Consider the following 19822-nt stretch of genomic DNA (forward strand, 5'->3'; position numbering starts at 1 on the left):
ACAACACCACCAATCTTTGTGTCATCCGCAAACTTGCTTATCCAATTCTCTACCCCTACATCCAGATCGTTAATATACATAACAAATAATAGTGGACCCAGGACCGAAGCCTGAGGAACTCCACTAGTCACCGGCCTCCAATTGGACAAACAATTGTCTACCACTACGCTCTGACACCTTCCATCCAACCACTGCTGAATCCATTTCACTACCTCCTTATTTATACCTAATGCCTCCACCTTTTTTCCTAACCTCCTGTGGGGAACTTTGTCAAAAGCTTTACTAAAGTCCAAATAGACAACATCCACAGCTTTCCCTTCATCAACCTTTTTTGTAACCCCCTCGAAGAACTCAATCAGGTTTGTCAAGCATGATCTACCCCTGACAAAACCATGCTGATTACTCCCTAGCAATCCTTGTACATCCAAAAATTTGTAAATAGCATCCCTCAGAACACTTTCCATCAACTTGCCCACCACAGACGTCAGACTTATAGGCCTATAATTCCCAGGTTTGCATTTGGACCCTTTCTTAAACAGAGGAACCACATGCGCCACCCTCCAATCCTTTGATACCACCCCCGTGGCCAGTGACGTCCTAAATATCTCTGTTAATGGCCCCACTAACTGTCCACTAGCCTCCCTGAGTGTCCTAGGGAATATTTTGTCCGGTCCGGGAGATTTATCCACCTTTATCTTTTTTAACACAGCCGTCACTACCTCCTCGGTTATCCTTATATGCTTCATGACCTCCCCACAATTTTTCTTTACATCAACTGGTTCAACATTTTTTTCCCTAGTGAATACCGAGGCAAAGAAGTCATTCAAAATTTCCCCCATTTCCTCAGACTTCTCACTCAGCCTACCCTCGCTATCTACAAGGGGTCCAATTTTATCTCTCACTAATCTTTTACTTTTAATGTACTTATAGAAACCCTTTGGATTTATTTCTACTCTGTCAGCCAAAGCCTCTTTTTTTTTTAAATTTTTATTTTTCACACCATAAATCACATTAGCCATGATATACACTATTTCTTTTTCACACATATACAGTGACTTTTTCTCCCCCCCCCCCTTTCCTCCCAAACCACCCCCCCACCCCCCCCTCTCATCCATTTTAGGTATACAATCTAGGTTGCATTAAGCCAGTCAGACAATGTTGTCATTCAACAAAATTACACCAGAAATTCTACTGAGTCCATTCTTTTCTTTCCTTCTCCTTCCATCAACTTAGGTAATGTTTGTCCCCGGTAGGTTTTCGCTATTGTATTTAATGTAAGGCTCCTATACTTGTTCGAATATTTCAATATTATTTCTTAACCTATATGTTATTTTTTCTAATGGAATACATTTATTCATTTAAATTTAGTAGTTTCTTCCTTTTAATTTGGTTATGTATTCTATTAATATTTAAAGACATATAGTTCAGCGTAGCCCTTTTATATTTTGTTTATCTTCTCTTTCCGTTTTTCCATCATTACCTTTCCTCCTTTTCCATTTCTGTTTTCTTATTTTCAACTCTTTATAAGACAACATTCCTACAACATCCAACATTTTCCTTATTCTCCTATTTCTATCTTATTTATCCCCAATCTCCCCTTCACCTCCTGAGTTGTCCTTTATCCCTTGTCGGACAACCACATCTCCCCTCTCCATTTGGATTTGCGAATCCACTCGCAAGCGTCAACTGATTTTGCAGTGACCGCTATTTCCCCCCACCCCGCCTCCCCCAGAAAAGATTTCACTTTTCATATGTCACAAAGGTCACTCTTTTAATTCCCTCCTTATTCTCTCTATTCCATTACCTTCCCTTATTAATTCTTGTCTATACTATCTATATTTTCCTCTAAGTACAGATACATTCATGTATGGTCATTGTCTCTATTCACCCTTATACCTTTTTACCCGCATACATATCAATCGTGATCATTTTTACTCTCATTACCCGTCTTCATCCCTCAGTCTATTTTTGTCTTTACCCACATACATATCAATCGTGATCATTTTAACTCTCATTACCCGTCTTCCTCCCTCAGTCTATTTTTGTAATTGTTCTGCAAATTTTCGTGCTTCTTCTGGATCCGAGAATAGTCTGTTTTGTTGTCCTGGAATAAATATTTTCAATACCGCTGGATGCTTTAGTATAAATTTATACCCTTTCTTCCATAAAATCGCCTTTGCTGTATTGAACTCTTTTCTCTTCTTTAGGAGTTCAAAACTTATATCTGGATAAATGAAGATTTTTTGCCCTTTATACTCCAGTGGTTTGTTGCCCTCTCTTACTTTTTCCATTGTCTTCTCCAGTACCTTTTCTCTTGTAGTATATCTTAGGAATTTTACTACAATAGATCTTGGTTTTTGTTGTGGTTGTGGTTTAGAGGCCAATACTCTATGTGCCCTTTCTATTTCCATTTCTTGCTGTAGTTCTGGACATCCTAGGGTCTTAGGGATCCACTCTTTTATAAACTCCCTCATATTCTTGCCTTCTTCATCTTCCTTAAGGCCCACTATCTTTATGTTATTTCTTCTGTTATGGTTTTCCATTGTATCTATTTTTTGAGCTAGTAGTTCTTGTGTCTCTTTAGTTTTTTTTATTAGATTTCTCCAATTTCTTTTTTAAGTCTTCTTCCTCCATTTCTGCTGCTACTGCCCGCTCTTCCATCTTGTCCATTTTCTTTCCCATTTCTGTTAAGGTCATCTCCATTTTATTTATTTTCTCTTCTGTGTTGTTTATTCTTTTTCTTAAATCCTTAAATTCCTGTGTTTGCCATTCTTTAAATGACTCCATGTATCCTTTAATAAGAGCAAGTATATCCTTTACCTTGCCTTTCTTTTCTTCTTCTATTTCCCTGTACTCTTCCTCTTCCTCTTCTTCTTCCTCTGGGTTGACCATCTGTTGTTTCTTTGGTGCCTTTTCCTCCTCTTCTTTCTTGTTTCTATTGTCTTCTGTGGTCTCTTCTTGCTGCAGGTGTTCTGCAGCTGTCGTTGCCGGCTGTGGAGATCGACTCCCCAGCTGGTCCCCCCTCCCGTCGGTGTGTTTTCTTTCATTCGCATCGCGCATGCACGAAGTATCGCGCATGCACGGTTGCGCACTTTTACTCGGCTCTGCGAGCCATTTTTGTAGTCCATTATTTACCGACCTGAGGGAGCGGGTTTCTCTCTCCGCAGCGGGCCTCTTCGGACAGGTAAGGCCTTCACCTTTTTCCTCCTTTGTCTTCTCTTCCTCTCTTCTTACCGTTGCTTTCGATTTTTCTTTTTTTGTCGCCATCTTCTTTCCACCTTTATACTCACTTTTCTTTAACTTTTATTTCTGTGCCTTTGTGTTTTCCTTTGTTTTTCCCGACTTTTCTGGAGAGGGCTGGAGTTCACCGTCCGGCCACTACTCCATCACGTGACTCCTCAGCCAAAGCCTCTTCGTGCCTTTTTTTTGGCCTTTCTAATTTCTTTCTTAAGATTCCTTCTACACTCCTTGTAGTCCTCCTTCAACTTTTCAGCTCCCTGCTCTTTATACCTCTTGTACACCTCCCTTTTTCTCCTAACCAAATTTCCAATATTCCTCGAAAACCAAGCCTCCCTATGACTTCCAGCCTTTCCTTTGATCCAGACTGGGACATAACTACTCTGTACCCTCAAAATTTATTTTTTGAATATCCTCCATTTTTCATTAACATCCTTACCTGAAAATATCCTGTCCCACTCAATACTCCCCAAATCCCTTCTTATTCCTACAAAATATGCTTTTTTCCAATCCAGAACCTCAAATTTAGGCCTCTCCTTGCTCTTCCTTAAAACTACCCTAAAACTAACAGAATTATGGTCACTAGACCCAATTGGTTCTCCAACATTAATGTCCGCTACCTGACCTAGCTCGTTCCCTAACAGGAGATCCAGTATTACACCATCCTGAGTCGGTTCTTCTACTAACTGATTTAGAAAACAATCCTGAACACATTTAACGAACTCCAGCCCATCCAGCCCTCTAACCGTATGGGTATCCCAATCAATGTGTGGGAAGTTAAAATCTCCCATGATCACTACCCTATGATTTTCACACATATACGTTATCTCCCTACAAATTTGTTCCTCTAATTCCCTTGGCCCATTTGGTGGTCTGTAATACACCCCTATTAGCACCCTCTTTCCTCCTCCACCCCTCAATTCCACCCAAACAGCCTCACTGGTCGATCCCTCCATACCATCCTGCCACCTCACGGCAGTAATGTCCTCCCTAACAAGCAGAGCAACTCCTCCTTTTTTACCCCTTGATCTATCACATCTAAAACAAATGTATCCCGGAACATTAAGTTGCCAGTCCTGCACCTCCTGTAGCCAGGTCTCACTAATTGCCACAATATCGTGACCCCAAGTATCTATCCATGCTCTCAGCTCATCTACCTTGTTCACTATGCTTCTTGCATTAAAATATATGCATCTCAGAGAATGACCCTCACATATATTCTCTTTTTTACCTTCTACCCTAATCTCCATCCTACCTTTGTTATCTTTTTTATTCCTAGCTAGGTGGCCATACTCCCTGGACACTGCTCTCACCCTCTGTTCCCCAGAGTAGTAATCTCAGGGAAATCTTCCAACAGCTTAGAGACTTCATCTACTGGTTTACTTAATCTTTGAAGGTACAGAGCAGGGGTATAGGCGTCTGCCAGAGGAATGGTCAGAAAAGTAGTTCCGTCTATTTGCCAGTGCCATTTTAAGTTGATAAGAAATTAATGAGCTGGAAGAAAATCTGCACCAACCAAAGGTCAGGATACTGCCACTATAATGAATGGCCAAGTACAGAGATGATTCTTGAACTTGACATTCATCTTCCTGGTGCCAAAGGTTGGAATGTTGGAACTGTTCACTGCTCGTAGTTGCAGGTCCGGGGTAGGATGGCATCTGTCAAAACCAGTGGGTGGAACTACACTAACTTCTGAACTGTGTCCACCAGAAGTTTTTGCAGGGATAACTGGTCCCAAACATACAGTAGGCTTGCAGGTTTTGCGCCAACCACCACAGCCCTTACTGTTGGTTGTCCTGGGTGTTTCCCACAAATGAGCAAGGTGGAAGGCACTTGCAGGCATTTACTCCCCAATACCTGTGGTAATAACACCAAGACGAGGTGTCCACAGCTTGCTTGCTTGTTTTGGGGCATTGCCTGGTTGTAGGGAGTAATGTGCTAAGAGCACTAGAGTGTGACACGGGGTCAATATTGGAGGGTTGGTTGCTGTGCTTTTTAGCCAGCCATAGAATGTCTGTCTCCGCCGCTACAGCCCTTGGGTCTTCAAATTAATTCTTGGATAACAAGAGCCTAATATCATGAGGCATTCGCTCTAAAAAGAGCTGATTGAGTAATATATTGGGGCTATTGCCAGCTGCCACGAACAGCATTTCGTCCATTAGTTCTGAAGGGACATAGTCTCCCAACCCATTGAAATGTAGGAGCTTGGCTGCCCTTTCCCTATGGCAATATACCTGTAATAAAAGTGCTTTTAAAGTGTCACACTTGCTGGTACATGATGGATCTGTTAGGAAATCCCCGACCCTCTTTGTGATGGCCTGGTCCAGGGCACTGACAAGATGGTAATAACGAGTGGTGTCCAACTCGACTGTGAAGGTGAAATTGTGTTTCAGCCTGTGGGTACCACAGTTCAGGCTCAGCTGTCCAGAAAGGTGGTAGCTTCACATCAATGGCTGCAGAGTCCATGTCTGTCCAAAGATACGCTTTTGGACTCGTCGGGGGTCACCAATTGTGGCCACTGGAATCGCAGTGGACACAACAAAATAATCACACAAGGAGTTTTTAGAGTGTATCAAAAGGATTTACTCTTCATATCCCGCACAACCTTTCAAAGCCCAAATCACGCGCCCGACACGCACTGACGTCATCGTAAATCACATGGTCAATTTGATGCCTTCTGGGAGTTGTAGTGCCTCAATAGCGCTGCTACACTACCATATTAAGGGACGTCCTCTTTGGCAATCCAGTTAATAAAAAAAGAGAGAAAAGCTATACATAATCAGTTTATATTTATTACAATTATAATATTCAAGAAAAAGAAAATAACAACACCCCACCCACCACCCATTAATGCTGTGTCAATAATGCAAAACATTACCCCCCTCCATTTTACGGGTTGCAGTGCCTGCCACAAATACACATGAGTCAATAGTAGTCAGTCCATAACTCCTCTAACCCCACCCCCACCAATGTTTACCATATATCAACCTCACATGCAGAAAATTTTAAATTTAAAAAATTGATTTTTATTAATCAAAGTATTCTCAAACTTCCTCTTGTTGTTTCAACAAATTCTTCTGCATGGATGTGATCTTCTTCCTGCTGCTTTTTAAGTTTCCTACTTTGATCTTAGAAACTTTTATCTGCTTTGTTTCTTCCTCTTCTTGATCTTCCTCCTCTTCATCACTGGCCTGTGAAACAGATAAAGAAGTTTCTTCTTGTTCTTGTACTAACAGTTGGTATTTATTGGAACCAGCAAAAACGCTGGCTCAGTAAGGGCTCGATTTGTCCAGGGATGAGCTCTCACCCCAACTCCTGGATCCATCGAAACAGTAGGCCTTATTTCTTTGTCTTGTCAATGTTCTGTCTTTGTTCCCATTGGGCTAGCAACGGTCTTTCCTCTTTTTAGGCGGCATTGTTAGATCATTGTAAGGTAGTTCTTAAGCAACTAATTTATTCTCAGGTGAGTCAAATTTCCACTTCCTGACTACCGCATCACATGACATACCCCCATGCTTTTTTCACTTTTGTATCAATATGGTTGGTCCAGGTCAGGTCATTGGAGATGTTTCCACCCAGGAAATTGAAACTATCTCTACTTCATCACCATTGATGTGAACAAGGGTGTGGACTTTAACCCCTCTTCTGAAATCTGTGATACTGAGAGAAAGTGTGGTTGTTATCCTGGCACCATGTCAATAGACTTTCAGACTCCTTCCTGGATCCTGTTGAATCATTATTTGACACACGTTCCATGACTGGTGTCATCAGCAAATTTGAAAATGGAGTTGGACCAGTATTTAGCTGAACAGTTGTGGGTGTAGAGGAAGTATCATAGGAGACTGAGTACACACCCTTGAGAAGTGCCAGAGCTGAATGTGATTGTGGAGGATATGTTTTAATTACCTTCACTGATTGCAATCTGTTAGACAGGAAGTGGAAGATCCTATAGCAGAGAGGGTCACTGAGACTAAGAACACCAAGTTTGGGGATGAGTTTTCAGGGGATCATGGTATTGAAGGTGGAGCTGTAGTTCATGAACAGCAGTCTAACAAGGTGTCCAGGTGTTCTGGGGCTGAATAGAGAGCCAGGGAGGTGGAGTCTGGCATAGATCTTTTTGGATGGTAGGAAAATTGAAGTTGGTCAAGGTTGGCTGGGTGGCTGGAGTTGATGTGAGCCTTGATCACCCTCTCACAGCTCTCCATCATAGTGGATGGCAGAACCATTATTGTATTACTATTGTATTACTATTCTTTAGTAATCTTTGTGGCAGCTTGTTCCACATTCCAACTACATGTTTCTTTCAAGTTCACAGCTTCAACCTTTAATGGAAACATCCGCCAAACCCTTTCAGCATTGCCTCTCCTCTCATAGTAATAGAATCAGACAGCATGGAAACAGGCCCATCCTGCCCATGCTGACCAAAATGTCCCACCCATACCAGCCCCACCTGCCTGCGTTTTACTCGTATCCCTTTATACCCATCCTATCCATGTATCTGGCCAAAAGCTTCATAAACATTGCAATAGTACCTGCCTCAACTATCTCCTCTGGCAGCCTATTCCATACATCCACCACTCTTTGTGTCAAAAGAATATCCCACAGATTCTTGCTAAATCTTTCCCCCTTCACCCTACACCTAGGTTTTCTCATTACTGATTCCCTACTCTGGGCAAAATATTTTATTATATAAAATCATGATTTTGTACATCTCTGTGAGCTTACCCCTCCTCCTCCTACACTGGACAAAGCCTTAGTCTACTCAACCTCTCCTTGTACCTCAGGCCTCAAGTCTCGGCAACATCCTCGTAAATCTTCTTTGCACCCTCTCCAGTTTTGCAACATTCATGTAGCATGGTGATCACACCGGAACACAATACTCCAAATGGGGCCTCACCAACAACTGCAACATAACCTCCCAACTTCTATATTCAATACTATGCTGAAAGCCCTTTAGACCACCCTACCTACCACTTTCAAGTACCTGTCCCTGTAGATGGTGCCTGTACTCCAAGATCCCTCTTACAAAGGTCCCCAGATCCCTACCATTCATTGTGTAGGTCCTACCCATGTTAGACCTCCCAAAATACCATGTGACATTCCACCAACCATTCTTCTGCCCACATGGCCAACTGATCAAGATTTTGCCTACCGTCTTCACCGCCTACATAGTGCCATCTGCAAACTTGTTAATCATGTCATGTATATTTTTTAAATCATTGATATAAATGACAAGCAGCAATGAGCCAGCACCAAACCCCATGGCACTAGTTACTGATCTTCAGTCCGAAAAACAACCTTCCACAATCACCTTCTGACTTCTACCATGTAGCCATTTTCTAATCATTCTGCTATCTCACTCAGGATCCCATGCAACCTAACCTTCCAGATCAGTGTACTGTGCAAAATCTTATTGAATGTCTTACTGAAATCCATCTTATTATCCAATCTGCCATCAGACTCCAGCCTGTTCAATTCTGCAGTCAGTGACAACATTTCTCTTCAAGTCGTATCCTTTGCCTGTTCTCTCCATTGCTTTATGTGTTGAAGGAATATATGGATCTCTGGTGCTGTCTGTGTGGAGTTTGCACTTTCTCCCCATGACTGTATATGTTCCAGGTGCTCCAGTTTCCTGCCACATCCCAGAAACATGTAGGCTGGTAGATGAATTGGCTGCTGCAAATTGCCCCGTTACATGTAGATTAGTAGTGGAATCTGGGAGGAATCGTGGCAATGTGGGTGAGAATAAAAATGGGATTAGTGAAGGATTACTGTAGGGTAGATGCTTGATCGGTTCTGTGCAGGTCCAGTGGGTCAAAGGGATCGACTTCTGTGCAGTTTGGCTACATTGCTATGTTGAGTAATGAGAGAAGTTGAGATTGTAATGTAAGTGCAGAGATGGTTATAGGGGGATAATGAGATATTTCTGTGGTCATTGAAGGCGGGGTTGGTGAAACATATGGGAATGTCAGTAATCAAGATCACTGGCTTATTGTCATTGATAATAACTCCAAAGCAGACTTGGAAGAAGGTTATTGGGCTTGTAATTCACTGGCAGGTTCTGGGCATCATTGGCATTGCCAGTCTTCAAAGCCCATCCCCAACTACCCTGTAGAGTTGCCTCTTGAAGTCCATTGGTGCTGCCGCAGTGTTATTGAGTCAGGAGTTGTGGATTACAGCATGTGGAAGGACCAGTGGATTATTTCCAAGCGAGGATTGTTGGAGCTGAAAAGCAAATTGGTTTCCTTCTCTACAAGTACCATCCAATCCACCAAGTATTTCTGAATTCTGGCAGATGCGTCAGGTTTTGATGTGTTTGTGTGAGAAGTGAGGCGGATCAGTTCACCCAGGGTTATGATGATCTGGAAGAGCCATTCTCAACAGGGGTCTGGGGTGCCACAGCCCATTTAAGGAGGCTTTGGGGAGGGGGACGGACAGACTATCATAAACTATTTTTTGTTTTTATGTAGTGGTAGAAGTACAGAAGAAACCAACTAAACTTGACTGGTTCACAGGGGAGGCCATAAACTTTGAGCAGAGTTCTAAGGGGGTTTAGAATAGCTGCACTGGAGCCAGCATTCTAGGCTCAACCATCTCCATGAGGAAGTGCCTGGTGATGACCATCTCTAACAAGATAGTCTAGCCACCCCTTCTTAACTCTCTAGACCAGCCATTCACAACAGGGTCCCTACAGAGCCTCTGGGGGCCACAGCACATTTAAGTAAAAGCCTTGTTTTCTTTTCACCTCATGTAATATAAATATTTATGACATTTGTTTCTGTAGTCAGTAGGAGAGAAGAGGGGAAGAAACCAACTAAATCACTACTTCTCAGGGAAGGGGGCCCATAAACTTTGAACAGAGTCCAAAGGTGTTCATAGCCAAAAAAAGATTGAGAATGGCTGATCTAGAAATACTAACACTGTTCCCATGTTTAATAACAACTTTTAAAAGGCAAGAAGCTAAGTAGTGGAAAAACGTGAGTATGGGGAAATTATTATATTCATCATCAAAGTATTTTGTACTTGTATCTTGTTAATGCAATACCATTATTGCTGTTTTTTTCCTTTACAAAGTACCTCTTCAGCTACAGAAAGTAGGAATGTTGGTGAATCTGTACCTTGTACATCGTTATCATTAAATTGGGTCCTTCAGAAGATGATTAACTACCTTGCACTGATCTTGCAAATTGAAAATGATGGAACTTTGCAAGTGCTTAATTGATTGTAAAACACTTTCTCAAGAAGTTATGAAATATAACTGCCCTTTGTCCAGAAATTGTGAAAGATAAGATATGTTTAAGGATCTTTAATGATTTGGATGATGGAGTGGTAAGTTGGGTTAGTAAGTATGCAGACAATACAAAAAAAGGGGGAGTTGAGGATAGTGAGGAGGGTTTTCGTGGACTGCAGGAGGATTTGGACTGTTTAGAAGAGTGGGCTGAAAGATGGCAGATGGAGTTTAATGCAGGTAACCGCGAAGTGCTTCATTCTGGGAAGAATAATCAAAACAGGACATATGCAGTGAAGGGGAGGGTATTGAGGAATGCAGAGGAACAGAGAGATCTTGGAATAACAGTTCATCATTCTTTGAAAGTGGATTCTCATGTAGATAGGGTGGTAAAAAAAGGCTTTTGGTATGCTGGCCTTTATAAATCAAAGCATAGAATATAGGAGATGGGAGGTGATGTTGAGATTGTTCAAGGCATTGGTGAGGCCAAATTTGGAATACTGTGTGCAGTTCTGGTCCCCAAATTATAGGAAGGATATCAATAAGGTAGAGAGGTAGAGAGGGTGCAGAGAAGATTTACTAAAATGTGGCCTAGATTGCAGTATCTAGAATACAAAGAAAGATTGAGTATATTGGGTCTTTATTCATTGGAACATAGAAGGTTAAGGGGGGGATTTGATAGAGGTATGTGGATAGGCTCTTCTCCTTGAGGGTAGGTGAGATTGGAATGAGGGGTCATAAATTAAGGGTTGGGGCAAAAGTTTAGAAGTAATATGAGGTGGGGCTTCTTCACTCAGAGAGTGGTGGCTGAGAGGAATTACCTTCCGGAAGAGATGGCTGCAGGAAGGTCAATTTTGTCATTTAAGAGAAGGTTAGATACGTGCATGGATGTGAGGGGATTTGAGGGTTATGGACAGGGAGCAGGAAGGGGGGACTACAGGAGATGACTTAAATCGGTGCCTGTTATGATTCCATGGGCTTTAGTAAGTTCTTTAACCAGGTCCCGCATGGGAGGTTGGTCAAGAAGGTTCAGTTGCTCGATGTCAGCATGAGGTAATAAATTAAATTTTAATTTTATTTACAACAAAGTAGAAGCCAATTCTGACCATTTAAACCCTTACAGTCCAATTACATCCAAATTAGCCTACAACTCTAGGTTTTGGAGGTGGGAGGAATTCAGAGCACCCGAGGAAAGCCCACACAGACACAAGGAGAATGTACAACCTCCTTACAGACAGCAGCAGATTCAAAAAAAGTACAGGAACCCAAAGACAAGCACTCAGCAGCACAAGGACATATGCACTAAAGGGAAGTAAAGGAGAGGGCATTCCCCGCTGCCATCAGATTCCTGAATTATCAATGAACCAAAGACACTGCCTTACTTTTAGTTTGCATGCACTATTTTTATTTATTTGTGGTTTAAGGTGGTTTATATGAACGTTTGCACTGTGAGATGCTGCCACAAAACAATGAACTTTGCCAATTGCCCATAACAATAAATTCTGATTCTGATTCTGAACCTGGATTGCTGGCACTGCAATAGCATCACGCTAACCATTACGCTAACTGCTGGCTTTACGAGAGAAGCTAGAGATCTAGATGATCTCCTGTCTGACTGGAGGTCTCCAACTCATGGTGTGCCTCAGTGCTTGGTCTGTTGTTTGTCATCTAGATTAACAATCTAGATGAAAATGTGGTAAATTGGATCAGCAAATTTGCAGATGACAGTAAAGCTGCTTTCAGGTGGCCAGAATACCCCAACATAAAGCTGCCTAAAATACCCGAATGCGGCTGTTGGGAGGCCACCTGAAAGCAGAGAACCCTGGCCCGAGGAGTACTTACCCAACCCTTCTCAGGTAGGTGTATTCTCTGCTTCCAAACACTCCCCTAGGAACCTGAAAATGGGTGGAACTACGGCCACAGTCGACAGGAGCCAGCATTTGCTCTGCGGTGCCTCTCCCCGCTGCAGACATTTCAGGTGGCAGAACCGTGCCTTCAGTGGTGTCACCTGAATGTCGCTTTGCACACACCCGCAGCCAGCTCCGAGCTGCATTCTCCCACCTATTCCACCTGAAGGCGGCTTAAGAATGGGGGTGTAACAGACATCAAGAAAGGTTCTCAAAGCTTTCAGAGGGATCTGGGCCAGCTGGAAAAGTGGGCTGGAAAATGGCAGTTGGAATTTAATGCAAACAAGTGTAAGGTGTAGCATTTTGGAAGGACAAACCAAGAAAGGATGGTAAATAGGAGAGCACTGAGGAGTGCAGTAGAACAGAGGTACCTGGGAATACAGATACATAATTCCCTGAAAGTGGCATCACAGGTAGATAGGGTCATAAAGAGAGCTTTTAGAAAGTTGGCCTTCATAAATCTAAGCATTAACTACAAGAATTGGGATGTTTTGGTAAAGTTGTATAAGACATTGGTGAGGCCAAATTTGAAATATCAATTGCAGTTTTTGTCACCTAACTACAGGAAAGATATCAATAAGATTGAACTAGTGCAGAAAAAAATTGTAAGTATGTTGCCATGTCTTGAGGAGTTGAGTTATAGGGAAAGGTTGGATAGGGAAGGATTTTATTCACTGGAGCATTAGAGAATGAAGGGTACAGATAGGGTAAATTAAGATGGCTTTTTCCACCGAGAACTGAGGACACAGATTAAGGGTGAAAGGGGAAAGGGTTAAGGGGAAGATTAGGGGGAAGTTCTTCACACAGAGAGTGGTGAGAGTACGGAACAAGCTGCCAGCTGAAGTGGTGAATGCGGGTTCAATTTCAACATTTAAGAGAAATTTGTTTAGGTACATGGATGGGAAGGGTGTGGAGGGCTATGATCTGGGTGCAGGTCGAGGGAACTCTGCAGAATAATAGAGTGGCACAGGCCAGCTGGGCTGAAGGGCCTGTTTCTGTGCTGTTGTGTTCTATACATTTCCAGAGTGTTGGGAACACAGGCCCTGCAGTAGGTAACAGAACTGGAGAGTGGTTCACTGAGCAGCCCTCACTGGGGCTTCTGGACACCCAGAACTGCATCCTCAACAGTCTCAGTGACTCAGCACTGTTTGTTACTTTGCCTTGGACATGTGGTGAAGGGAAAGGGGAGGAGCAACCTTACTGCTGAACTGAAGCAGGCCCTTCAAATAGGACTTCCTGATATTGTGGGCACAGCTCACGGTTTCTCAGCAGCAGCGACTGGCCGTGTTTAAAAAGTACCTGGAACCTTTCCTTGGGCCTACAGCTAAGATTGAGCCGGTGACTTGGAGAGTGAGTGTCAGCCAGGTATATCAATTGCTGTCTCCTTGCAACAGCTCACAAGACATGTCAGGGGGTGATGGTACATTTGTTCTCTGGAGCCTGACTCGTGTTGTGGGATTACTAAGCCTAGAGTTCGGGACTTTCAGGAATGCCCAGAACCAATGGATATTTATTCTGTGCCTGTTTTCTCAACCCTTCCTTCCTTCCCTTGGCTTCTGTTAGGTCTGCTTTGTTCATGAATGAGTGAGTCAGACACCAGACTGAGTCGAAATCAAGGTTCTTTGTTCTTTATTACCGGATTGTAACACTTGCAACTAACAGTGTTAGTTGGAGAAGGCGCATTCTGCCGTTATCAGCAAGTGGTGTTTTTTATATACCTTAGGATACCTTAGGATACGTACTGTTAGGTAAAAACATCATGAGCTGGGAATGTAGAGGGAGTCACCCAGTGCTGGGCCGTAACAAGATGCAGTTGTGACCTTGTACTCTCAAGATAAGAGTGGGTATGATAAATTGATGTGCAGGAGGCTAGCAGAGAGGGACAGCAACAGTTTATTCATTGGACAATGTCATGGTATGATAATTTACTAAGTACGTATCCTAAGGTATATAAAAAACACCACTTGCTGATAACGGCAGAATGCGCCTTCTCCAACTAACACTGTTAGTTGCAAGTGTTACAATCCGGCAATAAAGAACAAAGAACCTTGATTTCGACTCAGTCTGGTGTTTGACTCACTCATTCATGAACAAAGCAGACCTAACAGTACTTAGTAAATTATCATACCATGACATTGTCCAATGAATAAACTGTTGCTGTCCCTCTCTGCTAGCCTCCTGCACATCAATTTGTCATACCCACTCTTATCTTGAGAGTACAAGGTCACAACTGCATCTTGTTACGGCCCAGCACTGGGTGACTCCCTCTACATTCCCAGCTCATGATGTTTTTACCTAACACTTCCCTCAGCCTGTCCGCTCCTTAACATTCTGGCCATGTTCTCCCTTAATGTCTGCATCAGTGCCTTGTGGTTAAGTTATGTGTCTTTAAAAGTTGTGGGATGAATTTGCAGATGTAGCTTAAATTCCTGTTGGTCTTGTTACAGACTGTGCAGCGAACAACCCCAAAGGCCCTGAAATAACAAGAGCTGCAATGGCAATGCCTGTGCCCAGGCAAAGGATATCCATGGTCACCTCTCCGCTGAGAGCCGCCTATCGCATTCGCCACAAGTACCTTGTCATGAAGAGGAAGCGGGTCAGCAGTGAGCAGCGTGGGCCTGAGGACAGGGAGAGGCTGGAGGTCACGGGGGAAGGCCGGGTCTCCACCAAGGGGCAGGATCCCCTGGGGCGTGGGACCCGGAGCAGGGCCAAGGCTTCCGAGTACTTCACCTTTGAGAGGATCCCCGTCAAGGCCCCGAGGAGGCGTCATACCCATAAAAAGCGCAGGGTGCTCTATCCGAATGGCAGCAAGAAATACCTGCCCGAGGAAAAGACAAGCAAGGCGAAACACTGCCTCTTCCTGCTTAGCATTATCGTTTTCTTCCAAATCTACAATGCTATCGAGAACCTGGATGACAATGTGCTGAAGTATGACCTGGCAGGGCTGGAGAAAACTCTAAAGCGGGAGGTTTTTGGGCAATCTGTGGCCATAGACAGCCTGATGAACCTGCTGAAGGACTACTTGGCCACCCACATCCACAACAAACCCCTGGTCCTATCTCTCAATGGCCCAATTGGAGTGGGCAAGAGCCTGGTGGGGCGTCTGCTTGCCAAGCATTTCCGCTTGGTGCTGAGCGACGATCTGGTGTACCAGTACTTTGCACTGCATCACTGCCCAGCGGAAGACAACGTTACCAGCTGCCGGCAGGAGCTGGCACTTGGGATCTCCGAAATGGTGAGCCGGGCCGAGGAGGAGGAGAAGATACCCCTGCTCATCTTCGATGAGGTGGAATTCATGCATCCTGCTCTCTTGGACTTCCTGCAGAACTACTTCCAACCAAACCAGACCAACGAGTTCCTGAACGTGGTATATGTCTTGATCAGCAACCATGGCCAGGGCGAGATAGCCAAGTTTGTTCTCCATAATGCTTCTAGTGGTGTGATGAGACAGCCAGCAAAGTCCGAAGAGCTCCTGTTCATTGTCCGGTCTTCGCTGCTTCACATCCACCCACTGTGGAAACATGCAGACATCATTCTCTTCACTCTTCTGGAGAGGAGCCATGTGCTAGAATGTTTTTTAGAAAAAATGATGACCGAAGGATTCTACCCAGACACTGGCCATGTAGACAAGCTATCCAGTGAATTGAATTACTACTCTGTAGGGGTGCACCAGTACTCTGTCCATGGCTGCAAGCATGTAGACTCCAAGATAAACTTGCTGCATTGATGGCAGAGTCCAACTCTCAGATGTGCCAGGGGTGGGTGAAAGATGCCTGGACTCTCTGCCCCAACATCACCAGAGGAGCCTTCGAGGACATTCTCTTTGGTCACCCCCTGTGTGTACGTTTAGTAGTGAGAATGGTCAATGGGGCAGGTGGGCTGGGCACACACTTGGTGCTCATTCTGACCAGACAACCCCACAGACATTGATTACCTTTGTGAGGAGGGATTGACAGTTCACCGTGTGTCTGTCAATTGCTCATTTTCTGTCAAGGAAATTTTATGTTGATGTTAAAGTTAAGTAAACATTTAAAAAGTAAACTGAGTGAATGTGAATATTGTGCCTCAGGTCAGTGTCCGCACTATCTGTGTTGAAGTGTCCAACAGTGATCAATTCTGTGTTACACTGGCCACACTGCTGGTGTTGACATGTGCAACAGTGACCTGTCCTGCATTACACTGCTGGTGTTGAAGGGTACAATAGTGACCAGTTCTGTGTTACAATGGCCATACTGCTGGTGTTGACATCTACAACAGTGACCACTCCTGCGTTACACTGCTGGTGTTGAAATGTACAATAGTGATCAGTCCTGTGTAACACAGGCCACACTGCTGGTGTTGACGACGTCTACAACAGTGACCAGTCCTGCGTTACACTGGTCACACTGCTGGTGTTGAAGTGTACAGTAGTGACCCATCCTGTGTTACACTGCTTATGTTGACTGGTACAACAGTGGCCTGTCCTGAGTCAGTATCAGCACTGAGTCCATTGCCAATCACATCTTGTACTGTCTAGGCTAGGAGAGTTGATACTGTCAAACCCCATCTGACTGTAAAGCGGTAACCTGATAGCTATTTTCTTTATTTAAGTTCTATCAGTCAGACTGAGACTGAGAGCTGGTCTCCACATATATCAGGGAGCCATTGTGGATATTATGATAGTTCCCATCTCTGCAAGTTCATTGGGATGGTGCTGGTTTGAGTTTATTTACACCACTCCATTTTCAAAGGAGAACAAGAGAGGTTCAGAAGTTCATTTGCCCAGAATGCTAATTCTCTCCGAACTGAGAATGATGAACCTGCAGAAAGATCTCATTTCCTCCTTGGAGATGGATGTGCTCTCAAGCCAGTCAGTGCAGGCAGAGAGAGTAGGCAGAAGCCTCAGCAGTTAGAGAACCAGTTACAATTGACCCTCACTCTGCCTGCTCTTTACCCCTGCCCAAGACACCTGTCAGCTGGGATTCTCAGACACAGAGGAAGAGTGGCCTTTTCCAGCCAGAGCACCATTTCAGCCCACGTCCCCGTCCAACACCACCCTGCTCTGGCATACAAGAGGGGGATGGGAAGGCAATCAGTCTCCATCCTTCTCCCATCTGATGTAAGAGTCAATGCCACAGCACCATGCATCAGGTGTGTCACTCTGGATGGTAGAGTCCCACTGTTGGGTCTCTGTGGCAGCAATGACATTTGAGATTGGTGGGTGCATTGTCATATCCTCTTTGCATGGCTGGAGACTGCTGCGAACATCTGAAGGCTCCAGCCTTCCTTCTCATGTCTCTTGAGGAGACAACGGCTGCTCCGCACTGGGAAGTGGTGTTGTCCCTAACTGTCGTTGAATTATTGTCAGTCATTCCGCAGAAGTAGAGGAGGGGGCAGTCATTTCAAATATTGCCTTTATTCTCCTGAATCTGTTTATGGAATTCAGTTCAGTTTTTTTCTGAGTAAAGTTAAACAGCTGATGACTTTATTCCCTGGAATGCCGAAAAATGAGGGGGGATTACATAAAATATACAAAATTAGGGTGGGTGTAGATAGAGTAACTGCAAACAGAATTTTTCCACTGCAGTTAGGAGAGTGTTATCAGCTCAGAGGACCCCAAAAACCCAGCAGCAATAGAAATTCACCAAGACAAATGGTTGCTTAAACAAAAATTACTTTTAATTATCTTTAAACATGAAAACAGGATCAAACTTTAACTTACTACTATTTAACTTAACCTAACTTAACCCCCTTCTAATTCTAAACACATGTGTATGTAATGTGTGTATAAGTTCAGAAAAGTTCTTTGATTCACAGTCCAATCTCACTTCTCACTCCTCCAAGTTCAGGCAATTCTGATACTGTGCAGAGAATTTAACATTTATGAATTTTGCCAGGCTTTGGTGTTTGAAAGGTAAATGGTTACGGCTCAGGAAGGTTCTTGTCGGTTTTCAGACTCGTTGGACATCCACAACTGATTCCTTCTGATCAACCACTGAAGTGTCTGGCTGAAGAAACTTGCCCCCTTAGGGTTTTCCAAGTGATAACCTCTTTCTTTCAGGTCATCACAGAGTTCCCTTTTGTTTCTCTTATTTCAAGTGAAACATTATCCAGCCAGTCCTCTCCTCTAGCATGAATCACAAGGGCTTTGACCAGGCTGAACTAAGAACTCACAAGCCATCTTCAAAATGTTTTTTTTTGCAAGTTTGCCAGCTTGTCATGTTCTAGTTCCAGCTGCTGCTACTGAACTGTTGAACCATAGAACTGAATTCTCTCTCTCTCTCTCTCACACACACACACACACACACACACACACACACACACACACACACACACACACACACACACACACACACACACACACACACACACACACTCAGAGAAAACTACATAACCCTCTTAGAACAGCACTCAGCACTCAGGCAGCTCCAGACCTAATCTTCAATCTGTTGCTTTCCAAAACAATAATCCATTACTCCACAGCATGTCCAATTAACACCTGCTTGTGATGTCCTTATAGGCATTCATCAAAGTTTTTGCAAAGGCACCCAGAGCCTGGACTGTCTGGCTTGAGCAGAGCTCTCGCATTTTAAATGAGATCTATTTTGAAGTACACTAAAAAGCCTGCCACAATCTATCTTCTTTAAAATATATCTATTTACAATATAAAATATAACATAATCCATCACAAGAGATAAAAAAACTAAAGAACATGGGTTAAGGGTGAAAGGAGAGAAGTTTAAAAGGAATATTAGGGGGGACTTCACACAAAGAATAGTGGGAATGTGGAATGACCTGCCAGCTGAATTGGCAAATGCAAGCTCAATTTTTACTTCTACAAAAGATTTGGACAGGGTATGAAGCCCTATGTCCAAGTACAGGTCAGAGCCATGAGGCAGAATAATACTTGGCACAGACTAAAGGGGCTGAAGGGATTGTTTTCTGTGCTGTAGTGATATATGGTTCTATGCAGGGGGAGCGAAGGGGAGAAGGGATGAAGGACATAGAACATTACAACACAGTACAAGCCCTTCAGCCCATAATATCGTGCTGACCTATATGAAGCCACTACCAAAAAAATCTTAACTCTTCCTGAATTCATAACCCTCAACTTTCCTTACATCCATGTGCCTGTTTGAGGGAGGAAGAATGGTACAGGGAAGAGTGAGGGGACAGGCGGAAGTGGCAGAGCCCAAAGACCTGTGTTGGATCCTAATCACAGCTGCTGTCTGTCCACCGAGTCCCAAAGAATACCTTTGGGGAGAGGGGAGAGGCAATGGGGAGTGAGGAAAGGGGATGGGAAGAGGGGATGGGAGTAGGGAGGATGGAGAGCGGATGGTGAGCAGGGAGGATGGGAATGGGAGGGAATGGGGAGTCAAGCAGGGAAAAGGGAAGCCTCAATAAAACTAGAGGACAATGGAGGGAGGGATCCCACATAAGCATTCAAAGGGAGTGAACAAGGGTAATATGG

The 19822-nt window shown here is 43.7% G+C and overlaps 2 protein-coding genes across 8 annotated transcripts in view; one reads left to right on the plus strand and one right to left on the minus strand.

The window, feature by feature from the left end:
* The window catches only part of LOC138761754 (torsin-4A-B-like), a 65742-nt gene extending 49329 nt beyond the window's left edge, over nt 1–16413 (plus strand). For 3 of the 5 annotated variants that reach the window (XM_069934450.1, XM_069934481.1, XM_069934464.1), the window contains exon 2: nt 14820–16413. In XM_069934450.1, coding sequence (XP_069790551.1) covers nt 14820–16099 — 1280 coding nt within the window. In that variant the 3' untranslated portion in view covers nt 16100–16413. Of the gene's footprint in view, nt 1–13593; nt 13738–14819 lie in introns of those variants that run through there. The other 2 variants (XM_069934454.1, XM_069934472.1) reach the window with 2 other exon arrangements.
* Nucleotides 1–19822, minus strand: part of LOC138761776 (endogenous retrovirus group PABLB member 1 Env polyprotein-like) — a 150448-nt gene that overhangs the window by 48807 nt on the left and 81819 nt on the right. Inside the window, exon 3 of one of the 3 annotated variants that reach the window (XR_011356515.1) lies at nt 6065–6428. The exons of the other annotated variants lie outside the window; for them this stretch is intronic. The gene's annotated coding sequence lies outside the window, so the exon portion shown is untranslated. Of the gene's footprint in view, nt 1–6064; nt 6429–19822 lie in introns of those variants that run through there. 3 annotated transcript variants of the gene reach the window in all.

This window comes from Narcine bancroftii, chromosome 1 (assembly GCF_036971445.1).
Source record: "Narcine bancroftii isolate sNarBan1 chromosome 1, sNarBan1.hap1, whole genome shotgun sequence".
In the NCBI taxonomy this organism is placed as follows: Eukaryota; Metazoa; Chordata; class Chondrichthyes; order Torpediniformes; family Narcinidae; genus Narcine; species Narcine bancroftii.